We start from the raw sequence: 23,031 nt of genomic DNA, 5'->3' as shown, positions 1-23,031 counted from the left end.
CTACCTTCTAATTTTTACCAAGAGTGTCTGATTTAAATTAACAGAGTGAAAATCAGGGCGTGGTCTAAAGGGGAACTGCGGCTGGGGGAATATTTCTTTATTGCTTAGAGATAGAGCATGAGGTTAGGATTTGGCAATAGACAATCTGCTGGAGGAACTCAGCAGGTCGAGCAGCATCCGTGAGGGTGAGGGGAATTATTAATGTTTCAAATCGAAACCCTGCATCAGATCCCCCACCTCCACAAATATTGCTCGACCCATGACACACTGCCCGGCAACCCACTGATTAATACTAGCCTAATCAGTGGACAATTTACAATAACCAATTAACCTACTAACCGGTCTGTCTTTGGACTGTGTGAGGAAACCAGAGCACCCGGAGGAAACCCACGCACACACAGGAAGGAATGTTCAAACTTTCTCATGTAGGATGCCAGAATTAAACTCCGAACTCTGACACCCCAACCTGTGATAGCGTCGGACCAACTGCTGTACTACTGTGGCACACCAATACAGTCATAGAGTGATACAGCATTTATACAAGCCCTTCAGCCCATCCAGTTCATGCTGACCAGGTGCCCACCCAGCTAGTCTCAATTTCCTGCGATCGGCCCACATCCCTCCTAGCCCTGCCCCTCCATGTACCTATCCAAATGTTTCTTAAATGAGACAATTGTACCTGCCTTAACCACTTCCTCTGGCAGCCCACTTCATATACTCATCGCCCTCTGCATGAAGAAGTTTCCCCTCAGGAACATGTTAAATATTTCATCTCCTACGCTAAATCTATGCCCCAAGTTCTGGACTGCCCTACCCTCGTGTAAAGACAGTTAGCATCTACATTATCAATGCTTCTCATAACTTTAAAAGTTTTCATAAGTTCAAAGTTCAACATTCAAAGTAAATTTATTATCAAAGTACATATTTGTTACCAAAACACAACCTTGAGATTAATTTTCTTGTGGGCATACTGAATAAATCTATAATACAATAATAATCATAATAAAATCAACAAAGGACAGCACCAGCCTGGGCATTCAACCAGTGTACAGTCAGTGAGGGCGGTGTGCATTGTGCAGGATTTCCTTCACAGTACAACATTCCAAGGATAAAGACCTGGCCTGGGCAACTTCAGTCCCTGTAGTCCTGGCAACATCCTCATAAATACTTTCTGAAATTTTCCAGATTAACCATGTCTTTCCATGTCTTAACAAGATGACCAAAACTGGCCACAGTACTCCAAGTGTAATTTCACCAATGATTTATACAACTGTAGCATAATGTCCCAATACCTATACTCAATACCATGACTTGATGACGACAAGCATGCCTAGCTTCCTCCAGCAAATTACTTATTGCTCCAGATTCCAGCATCCACAATCTCTTGGGTCTCGGGTGAGGTTATACCTTTCTCATTTGTACAGCACCATGTTAGATTTCAAGGCGTTGGAAACTTCTCTCTTTTGCGCAGTCTGATAAACATCTTACTGTCTCTCTGAGGGTCGCTAGTGAACTCAAGTGCAGGAATCACAGAGACTTGGGCAATTCAAACAAAACTGAAGATTTATTACAGAAATAATCTGGAAAAACTATCAGGGGCTCAGGCAAATTAAACAAAATCTTGATAATTTGAAATCACTCATGATACACAGAAGAATTTGGTCTGAGTTTCACCCAACAAGGAACTACAATGACCCAAAGAGAGGTTGGAATGACCCTCTGCAATACACCCTGGGGCACATAAGAATTCAGGCTCCATCAGACAGCCTGACGTCCAGATGAAGCAATAATCTCCAAAGCCAACAACTACAATCCAAGACATTGAAAATCCCATCCTAATTAAATTATCACAAATTGAAAAAAGTGATAAATACAAATAGAGTTTAACAATCCCCATGGTCCCCAATTTGACGCCTGCAACACAAAGTGAAACCCAGAGCCAGTCCAAGGACAAACAATTAGATATAAAAGGTAAACAATGCAAGGAAGACTGCATACCCACGAGGTGACACTGAGAAAATACAATCCACATACTAAATTTTAAAAAAATCTCTTTTTTTAAAACGAGTCCTGGTTGTGGCAGTCTCACATGGAACACAGGACATTGAACACACTGGTATTTTGGCAGGTCAAATGCATAGGGAAAGCATACAGCAGGATGCTCAGGAGCATTGATAAATCAGAGTCAGCTTTACTATCACTGGCATATATCGTGAAATTTGTTGTTTTGTAGCAGCAATACATGACAATTTTAAAAACCTATAAACTGCAATAAATATATGGTGGCATCCGTTAGTCTCGCGAGACCATGGATCTGCGCCTGGAAAGTCTTGCTTCAGTCTGTGTTAGAGCAGTGTCTGTTGAGGCTGTACAGTCCCGCACGGGAGTGACCGTCTCGGCTGCAGCTAGAGATGCTGGATGCTGGAGAGGACACTCCAGCGTTGCCTCACCATGACGGCACAACACGGAAAGAAATATATATTAAAAATTAAATTTAAGTAGTGCAAAAAAGAGAGCAAAAAAATTGAACAAACACGAGAAATTCTGCAGATGCTGGAAATCCAAAGCAACACTCACAGAATGCTAGAGGAACTCAGCAGGCCAGGCAGCGTCTGTGGAAATGAATAAACAGTAGACGTTTCGGGCCGAGACCCTTCACTAGGACTGGAAAGAAAGATCCTACTGGCACCCTGCAGGCTTGCTCTTTTTTCCAGTCCTGATGAATGGTCTTGGCCCGAAACGTCGAGTATTTACTCCTTTCCATAGATGGTGCCTGACCTATTGAGTTCCTCCAGCATTTTGTGAAGTAGTGAAAAAATTGAAGTAGTGTATATGGGTTCATCGTCCATTCAGAAATCTGATGGCAGGGCAGAAGAAGCTGTTCCTAAAGTGTTGAGTGCGTCTCTTCAGACTCCCGTACCTCCTCGTTGTCGGTAGCAATGAGAAGAGGGCATTTACTGAGTGACGGGGTGCTTAATCATGGATGCTGCATTTTTGATGTATCACCTTTTGAAGATATCCTCAATGCTGGGGGAGCTAGTGCCTATGTGGAGCTGGCTGAGTTTGCAACTTCCTGCAGTTTTTTTCCCAATCTTTTTTGGATAGCCTGATAAACATCTCATTGTCTTACACAGAACATAGAGCACACAACATACCTGTACTTTTGCTGGTCAAATGTAGCATACAGTTCACAGCAGGATTCCCAGAAGTACACCGATGTACAGGCAGATCTTGGGGTCCAAGTGCACAACTCCCTGAAAGTGGCAAAACAGGCAGAAAAGGTGGTATTGAAAGCATGTCTGAGTTGCCAGGGCATCAAAGGTTATGGTGAGAAGGCGGAGGAGTGGGACTAAATGGGAGAATGGATCAGCTCATGATAAAGTGGCGGAGCAGACTCGATGGGCCGAATGGCCGACTTCTGCTCCTTTGTCTTATGGTCTCTTATGGTCTTATACTGCTTGTTGCCTTATTTGGGACATCAAGAGTAAGAAACAGTGAGACATGTTGGTACTGTATAAAAGTTTGCAACACACTCTTAGACGCTGCCCGGGCTGCTGAGTTCCTTCAGTATTCAGTGTGTTTTTCTTGGACTTCCAACATCTGCAGATTTTCTCATATCTGTGGCTATATTAAATTTGGTCAGTTCTGCTCTCATCCATTACAAGAAGGATGCGGAATTTTGGAGAGGGTGCAGAAGAGGTTCACCGGGATGCTACCTGGATTAGAGAGTATTAACTATAGGGAGAGGTTGGACAACCCTGGATTATTTTCTCTGGAGTGATAGAGGCTAAGGGAAGACCTTTTTATAAAATTATGCAAGGCAGAGATTGGTCAGATGGTAAGCGCCTTTTTCACAGGATGGAGATATCAAATAATAGTGGATGTAGCTTTAAGGTGGGGGGGGAAGCTTAAAAGAGATATGTAGGGCATATTTTTCAAGAGATAAACTTCTTGATAAACTTGGGAACTTGGCTTCCCTCATAAAATCAGAAGTAACTAGCCTGGGTGTTATCTTGATTCAGGTTTGAATTTTAAATCCCACATAAGGAAAGTGGCCAGAGCAGCATTTCAGCATTTAAGAAATAGTGCAAGAGTGTTCAGGGAGTCATCTTTGAGCCTGGATGAGTATGCCACAGTTGTCTCTGACTTCATTAAGATCTGTGTGGATGAGAGTGTGCCTACAAAAGCTTGCTGAACATTCCCAAACCAAAAGCCATGGATGAACCAGGAGGTTTGTCATCAGCTGAGGGCTAGATCTGTGGCATTTAAATCTGCTAATCCAGGTCTGTACAAGAAAACCACTTATGACTTGTGGCAGGCTATTTCAAGAGCCAAGAAACAATTCTGGGAGATGTTAGAAGTGACATCGGATGCATGTCAACTCTGGCAGGGTTTGCAGTCCATTACTTCCTACAAAGCAAGACCCAACATGATGAATGGCAGTGATGCTTCAATAACAAATGAACTCAACACCTTTTATGCTCACTTTGAAAGGGAGAATAAAACCACAACTATGAGGATCCCTGCAGCATCTGACAATCCTGTGATCTCTGTCTCGGAGGCTGATGTCAGGCTGTCTTTCGAGATGGTGAACCCTCTTGACAGACCCTGAAGGAGTACCTGGTGAGGCTCTAAAAACTAATTGACAGGGGTGTTCAGAGATATTTTCAGTCTCTCACTGCTACAGTTGGAATCTCCCATCTACTTCAAAAGACAGCAATTATACCAGTGCCTAAGAGTAGTGTGAGCTACCTCAACAACTATCATCCAGTAGCACTCACATCTACGGTGATGAAATGCCTTGAGAGGTTGGTCATGGCTAGAATCAACTCCTGTCTCAGGAAGGACCTGGACCCACTGCAATTTGCCTATCATCACAAAAGGTCTACAGTGGACACAATCTCAATGGCTCTCCACACGGCTTTGGATCACCTGCACAATGCAAATACCTACTGTATGTCAGAATGCTGTTTATTGACTATAGCTCAGCATTTAACACCATCATTCCTATAGTCCTGATTGAAAAGTTACAGAACCTGGGCCTCTGTACCTCCTTCTGCAACTGGATCCTCGACTTCCTAACCAGAAAATCTATGTGGATTAGGAATAATGTCTCCACCTCGCTGACAATTAACACTGGTTATCCACAGGGGTGTGTGCTTAGCCAACTGCTCTACTCTCTCTACACCCATGACTGTGTGGCTAGGTATGCGCTCAAATGCCATCTATAAATTTTCTGATGATACAACCATTGTTGGCAGAATCTCAGATGGAGATGAGAGGGCGTACAGGAATGAGATATACCAGTTAGTGGAGTGGTGTTGCAGCAACAACCTTGAACTCAACATCAGTAAAACAAAAGAGCTGATTGTGGACTTCAGGAAAAGTAGGATGAGGGAACACAAACCAATTGTCATAGAAGGAACCGGAGGGGAGGGAGTGAGCAATTTCAATTTCCTGATTGTCAATATCTCTGAAGGCCTAACCTGGATGCAACATATTGATGCAGCTATAAAGAAGGCAAGGCAGCAGCTACATTTCATTAGGAGTTTGAGGAGATTTGGTTTGTCAAACAAGACTCTGGAAAACTTCTACAAACGTACTGTGGACAGTATTCAGACTGGCTGCGTCACTGTCTGGCATGGGGGTGGGGGAGGCTACTGTACAAGATCGAACTAAGTTGCAGAAACATGTAAAATTAATCAGCTCCATCATGGGTACTAACCTCTATAGATGTCCAAGACATCTTCAAGGAGCGGTGCCTTGAGAAATCGGTATCCATCTTTAAGGAGCCCCATCACCCACCACATACCCTCTTCACATTGTTACTGTCAGGAAGGAGGTACAGGAGCCTGAAGGCACACACTCAGAGATTCAGGAACAGCTTCTTCCCCTCTGCCATCTGATTTCTAAATGGACATTGAACCTATGAACACGACCTCACTACTTTTTTATTTCTGTTTCTTTTGCTCTACTTATTTTAACTGAACTATTTAATAGACATATATACACTCAAAGTAACTCAGTTATTTTTTCTCTATATTTATTTATCATGCATTTCATTGAACTGCTATTGCTAAGTTAACAAATTTCATGACACATGCCAGTGATATTAAACCTGATTCTGAAAGGTACATCTGTTTCTGACACATAACAATGTTGAAAAACTAATTCACGAATTAACTAGGTTACTGCAATGCATTTTCTACTGCCTTCCAAAGCAATCGATTGACAAACTTCAATTCATTCAGAATGCCACTGCTAGACTTTTAACCAAAACCAGGATAAGGGAGCATATCACCTCCCCCCCATTCTATTCACTATACATTGGCTTCCTGTACTTTTAGATTTGATTTTAAAGTTCTCTTACTTGTTTTAAAGCTCTTACTGGTGTGGGACTGAAGTATATCACAAAATCATTTTCACTTTATAATCCTGCTCGAGCTCTCATGTCTTTTTCTGCCGGTCCCATTAATTTAAACAAACTCCCTCAAAAGGACAGGTCACCGTTTTTGCACTATGCTCCTAAACTGTGGAATTCAATACCTGAAACTATAAGAGGTGCAGACACAGTCGTCACTTTTGAACACCAGCTCAAAACCATTTATTTAACTTTATTTTTAACTCACATCTTTTTGAATTATATTTTCATGTTTATAATTTTATCCCATTGTAAAGCACTTTGAACTGCATCATCTGTATGAAAAGTGCTCTATAAGTGAGTTGTTATAATATTATTATTATGCTTTTATACAGAGAGACTGGGAGAGTAGGTACCTGCAACATGCTGCCGGGTGTAGTGGTGGAAACAGGTATGATAGTGGCATTAAAGAGGCAATTAGATAGACACATGGACAGACAGGGAATGGAGTGGTATGGAACATGGGCAAGTAGGTGGGTTTAGTTTAAATTGGCATCGTTGTTGGCACATGGACTGAAGGGTCTGTGCCTGTGCTGTACTGTTTTGTCCAGTCTAGATTAGTAGATAGGAAGGCAAATGCAACGTTAGTATTCATTTCGCGAGGACTAGAATATAAAAGCAAGGATGTGACGCTGAGGCTTTATAAGGAATTAGACTATATTTGAAGTATCGTAATCAGGTTTGGGCCACTTATCTAAGGATGGAAGTGCTGGCGTTGGACAAGGACCAGAGGAGGCTTACCAGAATGATTCTGGGAATGAAATGGTTAACTTACGAGGAGTGTTCGATGTCTCTTTGCCTGTACCCACTGGACTTTAGAAGGATGAGGGGTGACCTCTTCAAAACCTATCGAATATTGAAAGGCCTAGATGAGTGGATGTGGAGAGGATGTTTCCTATATTTGGTGAGTCTGGGACCAGAAGGCACAGCTTCAGAATACAAGGACATCCCCTTACAACAGAGATGAGGAGGAATTTCTTCAGCCAGAGGGTGGGGATTCTGTGGGATTCATAGACACAGATTTTTGTGAAGATATTGGGTATATTTAAATCGGAATTTGATAGGTTCTTGATTAGTCAGGGCATCAAAGGATATGGGGTGAAAGCAGGAGGAATGGGTTGAGAGGGGAAAATAAATCAGCCGTGATTAAATGTTGGAGCATACTTGATAGACCTATGACATATGGTCTTATCTATTCTATATGCTTCCTTAAGGCTGTCATAGCCGGAGGTAGTGGGGATAAGCTCCCACTACCTATTAAATACTCTCAATACGCGCATCTCAAATAGCCTCTGACAACGAAATCCAGCTTCGGGCCTTCATGTGTGGCTTAGCAGCTAAGCCTGGTGGAACCATTCCTACTGACAGGAGAAGGGGTAAAGGCAGGCTACTGATGCCTTAACACCAGTTGCTTCGGGCATATGGGGCTTGTCAGCCGTGGTAGGCAGCTCATCTAGGAGAAGGAAAACTCTGATCTCAAGCCTCCACTGCCTTGCAGCTATACCCACTCATGGGGAAGGCTTTGGAGTAAATCCCAAGGAAAATTCTGGAGCTGGAGTCCCTAAGGCAGTCCTACGCTGAGTTCAATGCTGGCTGGCAACTCCTGTGATGCCATTGGTGCTAAATTGTATCAATCTCTGCCGTTCCTTTGGGTTCATAAGCTGCGTTGAGAGGGGAAGCCTGTTACATGGGCGACAGCTTGCTCTGCATTTCGTACTGCCCTGGCTTTCATAGACAGCTAAGATGCAACATCCATGGTTGACCCCATGGTCTATATGCATATGAAGAGTTGAGATGGATTGCTGATGTGGCAGGTTGCTTTGTTGGGAGGCTGTTGGGCTTCTTGTCTATGAACAATGACACTAACATATCTGTTTGTCTTCCAGTGATTGTTATGTGCATGCACTCCGCTCTCATCGGAGGTGAGCAGCAGTCAATCTTCCTACAGAAAGCCCATGACCAGGGGCTGACGGACGGGAGATACGTCTTCATACCATACGACACTTTACTCTACAGCCTACCTCACAAGAACACTACTTACTCCGCACTGAGAAACAACACCAAGCTGCTGGCTGCCTATGACGCTGTCTTGACCATAACAATGAACGCCGACGAGATGTCCTTTTACGAGGCTTTTAGAAAGGCGCAAGAGAGGGGAGAAATAGCAACATCCCAGCTTGCAGAGCAGGTACAGGGGCTGAACCCAATGAGCAATTATTTGAGGACAGAGGGGAAAGGTTAGAAGAGAGGTCTTCTTCTTCTTAAGCCCATTACCCCTGCTGGGGCAAAGGCCCCAACAGCAGCTCACCAGAGTCCTCAGTCCTGAGCTGAAGGTTGGTCTGCCCTGTGGCTGTGCTTTCGCCACATGACGCACGTCTTCCAGGTGAAGGTGCTTCCTCTCCCAGGGATGAGGTCTTTGGATCTTCTGCTGGCAGCTCGGTAGCTCTGGGATTTTTACAGGATGGGTTACCCTCCTCCTTTCACACCTGGGTTCGGGATCATCCTTGGTGGAGTGAAGGGAGATGTCGGGGGAGCGGGGGGGGGGGGCAGATTTTTTACATGGTGGGTGTTGGGTGCCTGGAACGGGCTGCCGGGGATAGTGGTGGGAGCAGAGGCGATAGTGGCACTTATGGGACTATTAGACAGACTCTATATGATAGACTCACGAATATACAGATAACAGAGGGAAATAGATCATGTACAGGCAGGAGAGATTTGGTTTAGTTAGGCATTATGCTTGGCACAGACTTGGTGAGCTGAATGACCTGTTCCTATACTGCAATGTTCTAGGTTCTAGGTACTAGGTTCTAGGTTCCAACTCTCACTCAGGCAATAATCTGTGCAAAAACAAATCATTAAAGATTTGTATTGAAGGATAATTGATTTGATCGAATTAAAAGCAAATAAAAAATAAAAACAAATGCAACACCGACACCAGGACACATATAGAACAGGGTGCCAGAAAAGGGTCAGTACCATCATGAAGGATCTCAGCCACCCTGCTCATGGATTGTTTGTCTCACTCCCATCAGGGAGGAGGCTACTCCAGGACCACCAGACTCAAAAACAGTTACTTTCCACGAGCAGTGAGGCTGATCAACACCTCCACCCACTAACCCACGCCTCCACACCCCCATCCACCACTACTTTATCATTTTCTGTCTATCACATTATGTATAGACACTCCTGTGCCTAGCAGCACATTATGGACATACAATCAATCTATGTATATAAGCTATCTCATGTATTTATGTGTTTCAGTGCCTCTCAATTGGAAACCCTATTTCCATTTTCCACAGTGCAAGACCAATCTCTGGCATATTCTTGTTCAAAAGTTCAAGTTCAGTGTTCAAAATAAATTTATTATTGAAATACACATATGCCACCATATACTACCTTGACATTCCTTTTTCTGCAGGCATCTACAGGAAAATAACAAAACGCAATAGAATTTATGAAAAACTATACAGAAACAGAAACTGACAAACAACCAATGTGCAAACGAAGACAAATTATGCAAATGATAAAAATAGTAAATGAGTAATACTGAGAACCTGAGTGGTAGAGTTGTTGAAAGTGAGTCTGTAGGTTGTGGAGTCAGTTCAGTGTTGAGGTGAGTGAAGTTCTCCACGCTGGTTCAGGAGACTGATGCGTTGAAATAATAGCCCTTCTTATCCTGCAGGTTTCCCCGCTTTTTGGAACAATTTACAATGGCATCTATTTCATCGCCAAGACCATGGAGAACGTGCTGAGACATGGAGTCTATATCTCAGGGATGACACTTGCCAATTATACTAAGAATTTGAACTTCACTGGTTTCAATCAGAAGATCGAGACCAGGGAACGAGGCGAAGGGATAGCAAGCTATGTCATCTTGGACACCGATGGGGAGAGTCACCAGCTGCTAGCTACCTACACGATCAATATGGCAACTGAAACTCTGCAGCCTGGAGGTAATGGAATTCATTTCCCCAGGGGATCACCTCCGAATGCTGACTCTGACTGTTGGTTTGAGCCAAATATCATTTGCACTGGAGGTAAGTTTCATGGTTTTACTTGAACTTCTGTCTATTGTTGAGTATGGTATGTTGTATGGCATGTATGGTATGGTCTGCACGGTGGTGAGGTCTCCAAATGTAGACTATAAGACATAGTTGAAGAAATAGGCCATTCAGCCCATTGATTCTGCTCTGCTAGTAGATCGTGGCTGATTTATTATCGCTCTCAACCCATTCTTCTGCCCTCTCTCCGAAACCTTTACTAATCAAGTTGAAATTCAAGCTTACTGTCATTCAACCATACGCATGTTTACAGCTAAGCGAAACATTTTTTTTCTGGGGCCAAGCACAGAGCCTATAGTCACACACAGCATATATAGTTAGGATCCAGCACATATAGTCACTAAGTTGTACAGTATTAACAAGTTTCGAGAGACATGGCCTGAAGATTGACAGGTTGACATAAAGTGCAAGGTGCATATTTCAGTCAAGAAGTTATCAACCTCCACTTCACATACAATATACTCAACTTCTTCCAAACCCAGTCTTCTTCCAACAATACCACACAGGCAGATAGGGTCATAAAGAAAGCTTTTGCCACATTGGCCTTCATAAATCAATGTACTGAGTACAGGAGTTGGGATGTTTTGCTGAGGTTGTATAAGAGGTTGGTGAGGCCTAGTTTAGAGTATCGTGTCCAGATTTGCTCATCTACCTACAGGAAAGATGTAAAGATTGAGAGAGTACAGAGAAAATTTTCAAGGATCATGCTGAGACTGGAAGCCCTGGGTAATAAGGAAAGTTTGAAAAGGTTAGAACCTTATTCTCTAAAACATGGGAGTTTGAGAGGAGATTTGATAGAGGTGTGCACAATTATGAGGGGTAAAGATAGGTTAAATGCAAGCAGGCTTTTTCCACTGAGGTTGGGTGAGATTACAAATAGAGGTCATGGGTTAAGGGTGAAAGGTGAAATGCTTAAAGGGAACATGAGGGGAAACAACTTCACTCAGAGGGAACAGACAGTGTGGAACAAGCTACCAATGCAAGTGGTGCATGCAATTTCAATTTCAACATTTAAGAGAAGTTTGGGTATACACATGGATAGAAGGGGTATGGAGGGTTAAGGTCATGGTGCAGGTTAATGGGGGTAGGCAGTTTAAATGGCTTGGCATAGAATAGATGGACTGAAGGGCCTGTTTCTGTACTGTAGCACCAGACAGGCAACATTCACAAGAAAAACAAACTGTATATTAAACATAAATAATACACAATTTTACATGCACCCAATTAGAACAAATATAAAACAAAATTAATTTTAGTGCCAAGTGACCAAAGTGGTTACAGTTTTGCTGTATTCTAGTGATTAGGGTTGTGTTGGTTGGTTTAATAACTAAATGTTCCTGGACCTGGTGGTCTGGGACTTCATGCTTCTGTATCTCCTGATCAATGGTAGCTGCGAGAAGATGACATTTCTCAAATGGTGGGGAGCTTTGCTGATGTACGTCAGTTTCTTGAGGCATCTGCTCCAGTAGATACTGTTGATGGTGGGGAGAGATGTACTTGTGAAATATTGGGCAGAGTCTATCCCCCTTTGCAGTTTCTTACATTCCTGTGTATTTGAATGGCCAGATCCGATTATAATGCGACCAGTCAGGATACTTTCAAAAGTGAATCTGTGAGAGTGTTTGGTGGCAAGCCAAACTTCCTTAATCTTCTAACCAAATAGAGATGCTTCTGCCTTTCAGCAGAAAGACTGCCAAGGCTCACCATCAAATGCTAAAAGTCAACTTATGCTGGGCACTTAAGACCATCAGACCACAGAGAATATTTGCAAGGATGTTGCTAGGTCTGGAGGACCTGTGTTATAAGGAAAGATTGAATAGGTCGAGACTGTACTTTTTAGAATGTAAAAGATTGAGTGGAGATTTGATAGAAGTATATAAAATTATGAGGGATATAGACAGGGTAAATGCAAGCAGGCTTTCTCCACTGAGATGGGGTGAGATTACAAATAGAGGTCATGGGTTAAGAGTGAAAGGTGAAATGTTTAAGGGGAACATGAGGGGAAGCATCTTCATTCAGAGGGTGGTGAGAGTGTGGAATGAGCTGCCAGTACAAGTGGTCCATGCAAGCTCAATTTCAAAGTTTAAGAGAAGTTGGATAAATACATGGATGGTAGGGATATAGATGACCAAGATCCCAGTGCAGGTCAATGGGAGTAGGCAGTTTAAATGGTTTATAGCATTGACCAGATGGGCTGAAGGACCTATTCCTGTCCTGTACTTCTCTACGACTCTATGACTGTACACATACAGAGAAATTAGTCAAAGTTTTGATTGAACTTGGCCTTTTCTCCCTGAAGCAACATGGGGTGAGAGGTGACCTGATAGGGGTGTATAAGATGATGAGAGGCATTGACCTTGTAGATATTCAGAGGCTATCTCCTAGGGCTGAAATGGCTAACATGAGAGGGCACAGTTTTAAGGTGTTTGGAAGTAGGTACAGAGGAGATGTCAGGGGTAAGTTTTTTATGTAGAGAGTGGTGAGTGCGTGGAATGAGCTGCCGGCAATGGTAGTGGAGGTGGATACAATAGGGTCTTTTAAGAGACTCCTGGACAGGTACATGGAGCTTAGAAAAATAGAGGGCTGTGGGTAACCCTAGGTAATTTCTAAAATTGGGACATGTTCGGCACAGTTTTGTGGTCCGAAGGGCCTGTATTGTGCTGTAGGTTTTCGATGTTTCTGTGTTTTAGATGTCACGCTGATTCTGTGCAAACTCCTAAGTGTTTGCTATACTGCTGTACTGCTGTGAGGTGCTGCTGTACTTTTTTTGTAGCTGTACTAACAAAGGGCAGGTCCACTGAAATAATAACAGAGGAATTTAAAATTGCTGGCCCTCTCCACCTCTGCTTCTCCAATGAGGACTGGCTCATGGATCTCTGGTTTCCTAATAAATTGGCCACTAAATGGATGTTCATGGTCTTCTGCTGTTGTAACCCATCCACTTCAAGGTTAGGCTTTTTGTGTGTTCAGAGATGCTCTTCTGCACACCACTATTACTTAAGTTACTGCCGCCATCCTGTCAACTTGAACCAGACTTGCCATTCTCCTCTGATCTCTCTCTTTAACAAGGCGTTTTTACTCACAGAACTGCCACTCACCCCTGTGATTTTCACGCCATTCTCTGTAAACTCTAGAGACTGTCGTGCATGAAACTTACAGGAGATCAGCAGTTTCTGAGATACTCAAGCCACCCCGTCTAACACCAAGAATCATTCCATGGTCAAAGTCACTTTGATCACATTTCTTCCCCACTCTGATATTTGAACTGAACAACCACTGAACCTCTTGATCAAGTCTGTATGCTTTTATGCATTGAGATGCTGCCACATGATTGGCTGATTAGATAATGAGAAGATGTACAGGAGGTAACTAATAAGGTGGCCATTGAGTGTACTTGGAAACACAGAACAAGGGCAGTTCTTTTGGCCTGTTCAGTATTCATAGAGCTATAAAGTTATATAACAAGGAAACAGAGCCTTTGACCCAACTCATCCATACCAACTTAAATGCCCAACTAAGCAAATCCATGTCTCTTCATGCCCTGACCGGTCAAAAATCTATCAATCTGTCTTAAATATATCCAATGACTTGACCTCCACAGCTGCCTGTAGCAACAAATTTCACCACCCTTTGGCTAAAGAAATTCCTCCTCATCTTGGGAAGTTTATACTTAGGATATATCCCCATGCTTACGTGCACTTAGATATCCCCGTACCCATACTTAGGAAGTTCAAGATGATTTGCCTGATGGAGGCTAAGAAACAACTTGATAGAGGTGCTTCAAATTATAAGAGGCATAGATAGAGTGGACAGGTAGCACTTTTTTCACAGGGTGGCAATGGCTAATACCAGAGGACATCTTCTTAGGGTGAGTGAAATTTGGAGAGATTTCACGCTTAGGTTTTTTTACAGAGAGTGTCAGGTACCTGGAATGCACCAGTGGGGTAATGGTAGAGACAGACGCATTAGCGACATTTAAGAGACTCCTAGATAGGCACATGGATATAGAAAAGTGGAGGGTTATGTCAGAGGAAGGGTTAGATTGATTGTGGAGTAGCTGAAAAGGTGGGCCAAAGGGCCTGAATTGTACTGTTCTACGTTCTTTGATTCACAGTTATGACCAAATTCCACATAAATACTCCCCATCCCCACTACCATTTTCCTCCATTCCTTTGGTAACTTAAATCTTTAATCTCGTATTTTGGATTAATAATTGAAGAAGGAATGATTACCTCCTACAGATGAGATTTTGAGTCTCAACATGAACAAGAACAAAGAGATGATTGCAGACTTCAAGAAGATGCAGGCTGCTCCCTTCTCACTGTACACAAACAGTTCCTCCATGGAGAGAGCTAGGAGCACCCACCACTTCCTGTGTAAAACAACTTGCCCTGTTTACTTCCATCAGACTTTCTCCTTCTCACCTTAAATTCATGTCCTCTACTGTTTGACATCTCTGCCTTGGGGAGGAGATTCTGTCTGTCTGCCCAGACAGTCCAATGTGGCTGGACATACAGTACAATGAGCAGTTGTTCCTCAAACTTACCTTGGGTATACTCTCATCAAAGATTTCAGGGAGAGGCAGAAGAATGGGGTTGAGAGGGATAATAAATCAGCCATGATCAAACAGTGGAGAAGACTTGATGGGCCAAATAGCTTAATTCTGCTCCTATGTGTTACGGTCTTGTGATAATGACTGGGCTTTCCACACTGTGAAATAAAGGTTCAAAGATTCAAAGAGCCTGTATTATCAAAGTATGTATACAGAATACAATTCTGAGATTCATCTCCCCACAGGCAGCCACGAAACAAAGAAACACCATGGAACCTGTTCAAGAAAACGTCAAACACCCAATGCACGACAAAAGAACAAATTGCACAAACGGCAAAGAGGAAGCAAACAACACATAGAATAGAGAACATCAAACCAGGGGTCCAGTAGTGTTCAGTTTAGTCCAGTTCAGCACTGTGTTGTTAGTCCACCGCAGGCCGTAGGGTCATTCTATATCGAAGTGCCCCAGTCTGTATCGATTGCCCAGATCAAATCGCTCAAAGACATCAAATAAAAAGAGTCAAACACGAGGAAATCGGCAGATGCTGGAATTTCAAGCAACACACATAAAAGTTGCTGGTGAACGCAGCAGACCAGGCAGCATCTCTAGGAAGGGGTACAGTCGACGTTTCGGGCTGAGTCCTGACGAAGGGTCTTGGACTGAAACGTCGACTGTACCTCTTCCAAGAGATGCTGCCTGGCCTGCTGTGTTCACCAGCAACTTTCATGTGTGTTAACTAAAAAGAGTAATCACAATCCAGAAACACGTGCGACATGAACCTCAAAGTTCCCCAAAATGAGTCCACAGCCTCACCGATAAATTCTAGCAATATGGATCCCTAGATTCCAGCACTTTCCTCTGACAGTGACTAGCCAGAGGGAGAGGAAGACCGGTCAAACAAAGGCAGATGGTGCCGAACACCCGCCCGCACTCCACGTCATCTTCAACCTTGCTCCATGCCTCAATCAGAGAGAAGCAATTGAGTTAATCATAGGCTCGCCCCCTCAATGTGTCAATGGAGAGAAGCAATGGAGTCGATCACGGGCTCGTGCCATCAACACTCAATCAGAGAGCTATTGAGTCGATCATGGGCTCGTGCCTTCAATGCGTCAATGAAGAGAAGCAATCAAGTTGATCATGGTGTCACGCTCCATCTCCAGGCTTCTTAGCCTCCACGCTAAACCTCACTGACCTCCCTCAGAGAAAGCAAAGTAGCAGATTGCTCAATCAGTCCAAAAACACACAATCAAAATGTAGATCACAGGTTCCAATCGCACACAGTTTTAATAGTAGAATCATCTTTGAGTGAAGAAGTGAAAGAAATAGTTTTGTGAACTGCCAACAGGATGTTGCCATTGGTCGCATTGTTTGCTGGTGCTACCTCAGAATACACCTTGAAGAATATGATGACTGAGGTGAAAAAAAGCATTCAGTTGGGGCCTTGTCTGTCTTCCCGGGAGATTGGAAAGATTCTGTTGCAACGCTTCATAAAAAAGTATGGGAGTTCACTGTGGTGATCCGGCCAAAAATTAATCGTTAATAATCAGCATCTCTTCATGAAGGACCCTCACCATCCAGGACCTGCCCTCTTCTCATTTCTACCACAGGGAGGACGCATGCACACTGAACATTTTAGCAGCAGCTTCTTCCCCTCTGCCACTGGATTTCCGAATGGAAAATAAACCTCTGATCACTCACTATACCGCTTCTGTACCATTTACCTATTTATATTGAAACTTCTAGTGATTTGTTATGCCTGCACTGTACTGCTGCTACAAATCAACACATTTCATGACCAACGTCAATGACAATAAACCTGATTCCAGTTCGTGTATCAGTAGTTTCTGTCTCTACAGATGCTGCCTGAGTATTTTAGCATGTTCTGTTCATGGGTCATGACTACAGTACTTTGAGTTTGTGAATTACCTGAATAATAATCAATATTTCTCCTTTCTCTCTCCTCCTTCTTCTCTTCTTTTTTCTCCTTCATTCCCCTCTCTCCTTCCCTTCTCTCTCTCACTCTTCCCATTCTCTTTCTCTTTTCTCTATTTCCCCTCCCTCTTTTCATTTCTCCCTTGTCTCTTGTATATCCTCTCTCCGCCCTCCCCGCTCTCTCACCTTTCTCTCCTTACTCTATCCCTCTCTTTCTCGCTCTCTCCTTCTCTCTTTCTCTCTGAACCACCTTCTCCCCCTCCCCTCTCTTTCCCACTCTACTTTCTTGCTCTCCCTCTCTTTCTTTCTGTTCCCCCTCTTTCCCTCTTTCTCCTTCCCCTTCTTCCACTCTCTCTCCCCCCTCTCTCCCTTCTCACTCCCCCACTCTCTCTATCCCTTCTCTCTCTCTCTCTCTCTCTCCCCCCACCCCACCTCTCTCTCACTCTCTCTCTGGTCTCTCTCTATTCCTTCTCTCTGTCTCTCTCGCTCTCCCCCCCCGCTCGCTCCCTCTCTGTCTGGTCTCTCTCTCTCTGTCTCTCCCCCCCCACCTCTCTCTCCCTTTCCCTCTCTCTCTCTCTCTCCCCCTCCACCTCTCTCTCCCTCTTTCTCTCTCTCTCTCTGGTCTTTCTCTAGGCATCGAGTTGAAAGTTGTGATACTGGGTTTTGGGTTCATCATTGGCCTGGTACTGTGTGGACTTGTCGTTGTCTACTTTGTCAGGTAGGATACATCCCTTTCTTTCACATGGAACAGTTTTCAGTTTGGTTCTGTTGTGTGACCTCCACCCCAGGAGCCCCCTTTTCCATAAGTACTTTAAGGCCAGGTTTCCAGGGACCCAGAATGAAGTTGTTTTAATTTCAGGTGGCGAATGCAGCTCATACAGATGGTGAAGGGGCCCAACAAGATCATAATGACCTTCGACGACCTCGCCTTCATCAACCCACAACTCAGCAAGAAGGTGGGTGTGCGGCTCCCTCTGTGGCTACTTGCTGCGCTTTGCCTGGCTCTTGTACTGCGGAACATCAGGGCCTATATCAGTGCAGTCAAAGAGACCATTCAGCTCCTCTTCACCATGATCACTACTCCCATCAGGAAGGAGGTACAGGAGCATGAAATCCCAGACCCCGGGTCCAGGAACAATTATTCCCCTACAACCATCGGTCTTCTGAACCAGCATGAATAACTTCCTTCACCTCAACACTGAACTGATTCCACAACCTGCAGACTCACTTTCAAGGACTCTACAACTCACGTTCTCAGTATTATTTATTTGCAATTTCTCTTATTTTACACATTGGCTGTTGTCACTCTGTTGTAAGTGAGGAAACAGATTTTCAGAAGGTCTCAAAGACAAGGACTCTGGACACACAGTCTTGGTAGCAAAGGATTTTATTTACAGAAGACAAACATGAGAAAATGGCAACTGAAGCAACACGCGCACGTGCACAACTTACAGTAGTCGTGGGAAGAGTCGGATTGGCAATAAAACACACGGACAATTAATAACGAACATGGGAAAATCGCATGGGAACAAAGTACACGCACGCACACACACACACACACACACACACAACCAAGGGAAAAGTTAATACGATACCTGCCAGCCCTTGACTCTGTGCAGGCACGGCTCTATGCTATTAGGGACAATAATCAACACTCCCAACCCTATTCAATGCACAGCTCACCAACAATTTCTCCAGCGCCGTTCCACGGTTCTCAGCCTGGAGTGAAGCAGGGTGGTCCCTAGGAGATGACAAAGAGAAAGTCCAGCACACATGGTGTCCTTTTAGTGCAGGAGGGCTGGAGGGTCTATCCCAGGTAATTCACAGGGAGGCCAATGGCTCGGTGCCAGCAGAGTTAAGCTGATTACAAAGGCCAATCGCTCGAGGTCAAGTACAAGGCTAATTAAAGGGGCCAATGGTTAGGTGTGCATTGATGGGCGAGGAGGGGTCAAACCTTGACTGGCAGGTGGTGTGCCTTCCGACCAGGTTGTGGGCAGTGCTGTCACGTGACAGTTACAACCCCTTCAATACACTGTCCTTATTGTATTTCTTACAATTAATAAGCTTCTAGACTTTGGCTGCAATACCTCAATTTTCTCACTTGCAGACCCCAGTCAATTTCAATTGGCAACAACATCTCCTCCACAGTCTTTATCAGCACAGGTGCTGTACATCACAAGGCTGTGTGCTTAGCCCCCTGCTCTACTCACTTTATACTTATAACTGTGTGGCTGAGCACAGTGCCAGTGCTATATTTAAATTTGCCGATGATGCCACTGTAGTTGGCTGAATGAAAGGGGGTGACGAATCAGCAGATAGGAGGAAGATGGACAATCAGGCTGAGTGGTGCCTCAGCAACAACTCCTCTCTCAAACAAGAGAAAACCTGCAGATGCTGGAAATCAGAGCAACACACACAAAATGCTGGAGGAACTCAGCAGGCCAGGCAGCATCTATGGAAAAAAGTACAGTCAACGTTTCAGGCTGAAACCCTTCGGCAGAACTTCTCTCTCAATGTCAGCAAGACCAAGAAGCTGATTATTGAGTTCAGGAGGAGAAAACCGAGATCCTTGATCTAGTCGTCATTGGGAGATCAGAGGTGGAGAGGGTCAGCAGCTTTAAATTCCTCAGTGTTGTCACATCAGAGGACCTAGCCAGGGTCCAGCACACAAGTGCCATTGCAAAGAAAGTACTGCAGAACCCCTACTTTCTTAGAAGTTTGTGAAGATTTAGTATGTCATCTAAAACTTTGACAAACTTCTATAGATGTGTGGTGGAGAGTATATTGACCAGTTTCACCTTGGCCTGCTATGGAAATGTCAATGCTGTTGAATACGAAAACCTACAAAAAGTAGCAGATACGGCGCAGTCCATCACAAGTAAAGCCCTGGCCACCATTGAGCACATCTATATGGAGCACCGTCGCGGGAAAGCAGCATCCATCATCAGGGACCCCCACCACGCAGGCCACGCTTTCATCTCACTGCTGCCTTCAGGGAGAAGGTACAGGAGCCTCAGGACCCCACACCGCCAGTTTCAGGAACAGTTACCACCCTCAACCATTGGGCTCATGAACCAGAGGAGATAACTTCACTCAACTTCACACATCACTGAACTGTTCCTATAACCAACAGACTCACTTTCAAGGACTCTTTATCACATGTTCTCAATATTTATTTATTTTTAATGTCTGTTTTTGTCCTTTTGTATTTGCACAGTTTGTTGCCTGTTGCAGATTGATTGTCTGTCTCGTTGGGTGTGATGTTTCATTGACTCTGTTGTGTTTCTTGTATTTACTATGAAGGCCCACAAAAAAAGTGAAACTCAAGGAGGTAGATGCTACAGTATATATGTACTTTGAAAATAAATTTACTATGACTTTACCTTTGATGACCACGTTTATCACCCACATGACCATAAGACCATAATATATAGGAGCAGAATTAGGCCTTTCAGCCCTTTGTGTCTGCTCCACCATTCGATCATGACTGATTTATTATCCCTCTCAACTCCATTCTCCAGCCTTCTCCCCGTAACCTTTGACACCCTGATTAATCATGAATGTATCAACATCCACCTTAAGTCTACCCAATGACTTGACTTCCACAGTCACCTGTGGCAACAAATTCCAGAGATTCACCAACCTCTGGCAAAAGAAATTCCTCCTCGTCTCTGTTCTACAGGGATGTACCCGGGATCATTCTTGTGAACCTCTTCTCGATCCTCTCCAATACCAGCACATTTTTCCATAGATGTGGGTGTCATGGTCCTGTCCATGAAATCCACATTCCGGTTCACGGTTTGGTTCATTAATCCTTTTTCCGGGTTTTACTGTTTTCCCTTTTTCCATTAGGTGCCTTAATTGAGGCACCTGATTCTCGTTTTGGGCTGGCACATAAATACGTCTGCAAACCAAGGATTCCTGGGCTGGACTGTTCCCTTCCCCTCCTCATCTGAATCCCTGACAGTTGCCTCGGCAAGTATCCTCAGCAGTCATCCCGGCCCTGTGTCCTAGAAAGCATCCCGGCCCTGCGTCCTAGGAGGGTCCCGGCCCTGCGTCCTAGGAGGGTCCCGGCCCTGCATCCTAGGAGGGTCCCGGCTCCATACCCAAGAGCTTAATCAAGCTGAGTCCAAGAACTGAGCCAAACCTAGTCCAAAAGCCATATCCTGCGCTGGAGTTCCTCGCCCAGCCCAGGAGTACCTTGCCCAGCCCGGTGCTGGAGCTCCCTCGTCCAGTCCAAGCCACGTCCAAGAACCTTGTCCTGTCCAAGTCAAGGCTTTGTGTTCTCATCCTGTCCATGTGCCTCGTCCTGTGCAGGAGTTCCGCGTCCAGTCCTGTAGTCAAGCCACATCCAGTCTTGTAGTCACGTCTTGTCCTCACCTAGAATCTGGGGTCCGAGCCCAAGTCAAGACCCAGGTTCCGGGTCCCTGTCCAGTCTCTGGTTTGAAGTCCTAGTCCAGGCTCTTAGTTTCAAGTTTCTTGTCCCGGTCCCGCTTTCCTAGTCTTAGTCCTAGCCCAGGCCTGGCGTCCTTGTCTCGTCCAGGGCCTGTGTCCATGTCCAGCATCGTTTCTTCCTGACTCCCCTTGCTTTCTTGATAAACCTTGTTCTGTTCCTAGTACCTCAGTGTCTGTGTCTTGCATTTGGGTCTGCTCCCAACGTCCCCTTATGTCAGTGAGGCCCAAAATCTAAGCCTTCACCCAGTTCATGCAATTCATCTCTGCATTACTTGTCAGAACTGCAATGAGATTATTCACAGCTTTATCTATTAGGCAAGTGACAGAGTACAGCCGCTGCCTTAAGGCTCCAGTGACCCAAGTCCAATCCTGAGCTTGATGCAGAGTTTGCACATTAAAGATAGATTATCTTTATTTGTCACATATGTAGACACCTTGTCTTAGAAAGATGTGCTGACACTGGAGAGGGTTCAAAGGAGGTTCACAAAAATGATTCCAGGATTGAACAGCTTGTCATATGAGGAGCATTTGATGGCTCCTGGTACTCACAAGACTTTGGAAGAATGAGGGGTGACCTAATTAAACCTATCAAATGTTGAAAGGCCTCGATAGAATGGATGTGGAGAGGATGTTTCCTATGGTGAGGAAGTCTAGGACCAGAGGACACATCCTCAGAATAGAGGGACGTCCTTTTAGAATGGTGATAAGGAGGAATTTCTTTAGCCGGAGAGTGGTGAATTTGTGGAATTCGTTGCCAAAGGCAGCTGTGGAGGCCAAGTCATTGGTTATATTTAAGGAGATTGGTCAGGGCATGAAGGGATATGGGGAGAAAGCGGGAAATTGGGGCTGAGAGGAAAAATGGATCAGGCGTGAAGAAATGTAGGAGTAGAGTCGATGGGCCAAATAGCCTATTGGTAGTTTTATTGTCAACATGCTCTCGATGGGCTGAATTCCATGCCGTATGATTCTCTGCCATTTCCACACTATCTGATTCTGCCTCCATGCCTTTTGGTTCATCTACCTCTTGATCCTGTTTGTCACTCCGGTTGTTCCAAACCTCTTCTGGCATCTCACTCATTCTACTGCCTGTTAACTCAAGATAAGACCATCAGATATAGGAGCAGAATTAGGCCATTTGGCCCATCAAGTCTGCTCTGCCATTTCATCATGGCTGATCCATTTTCACTCTCAGTCCCAATCTCCTGCCTTCTCACTGTATCTCTTCATGCCCCGAATAATCAAGAATCTATCAACCTCTGCCTTAAATATACCCAATGACTTGGCCTTCACAGCCATCTGTGGCAATGAATTCCACAGATTCACCATTCTCTGGATAAAGAAGCTCTTCCTCACCCCTATTCTAAGAGGACGGTTCTCTATTCTGAGGCTGTGTCCTCTGGTCTTAGACTCCCCCACCATAGGAAACATCCTCTCCACATCCACTCTACCAAGGTCTTTCAACATTCACAAACAAGAGAAAATCTGCAGATGCTGGAAATCCAAGCAATACACACAAAATGCTGGAGGAACTCAACAGGCCAGGCAGCATCTATGGAAAAAAGTACAGTCGACGTCACAGGCTGAAACCCTTCGATAGCCCGGAGAAAAA

General features: G+C 44.4%; 1 protein-coding gene across 1 annotated transcript in view; it reads left to right on the top strand.

Moving 5' to 3' along the window:
- gucy2f (guanylate cyclase 2F, retinal) overlaps positions 1-23,031 on the top strand; it is a 76,317-nt gene that overhangs the window by 14,521 nt on the left and 38,765 nt on the right. The window contains exons 3-6 of the mRNA XM_072264208.1: positions 8,308-8,609; positions 10,104-10,458; positions 17,601-17,685; positions 17,827-17,923. Coding sequence (XP_072120309.1) covers positions 8,308-8,609; positions 10,104-10,458; positions 17,601-17,685; positions 17,827-17,923 — 839 coding nt within the window. The remainder of the gene's footprint in view (positions 1-8,307; positions 8,610-10,103; positions 10,459-17,600; positions 17,686-17,826; positions 17,924-23,031) is intronic.

This window comes from Mobula birostris, chromosome 7 (genome assembly GCF_030028105.1).
Source record: "Mobula birostris isolate sMobBir1 chromosome 7, sMobBir1.hap1, whole genome shotgun sequence".
NCBI classification, from domain to species: Eukaryota; Metazoa; Chordata; class Chondrichthyes; order Myliobatiformes; family Myliobatidae; genus Mobula; species Mobula birostris.
The sequence above is the reverse complement of the archived record's forward strand: the minus strand, read 5'-3'. Positions and strand labels throughout refer to the sequence as shown.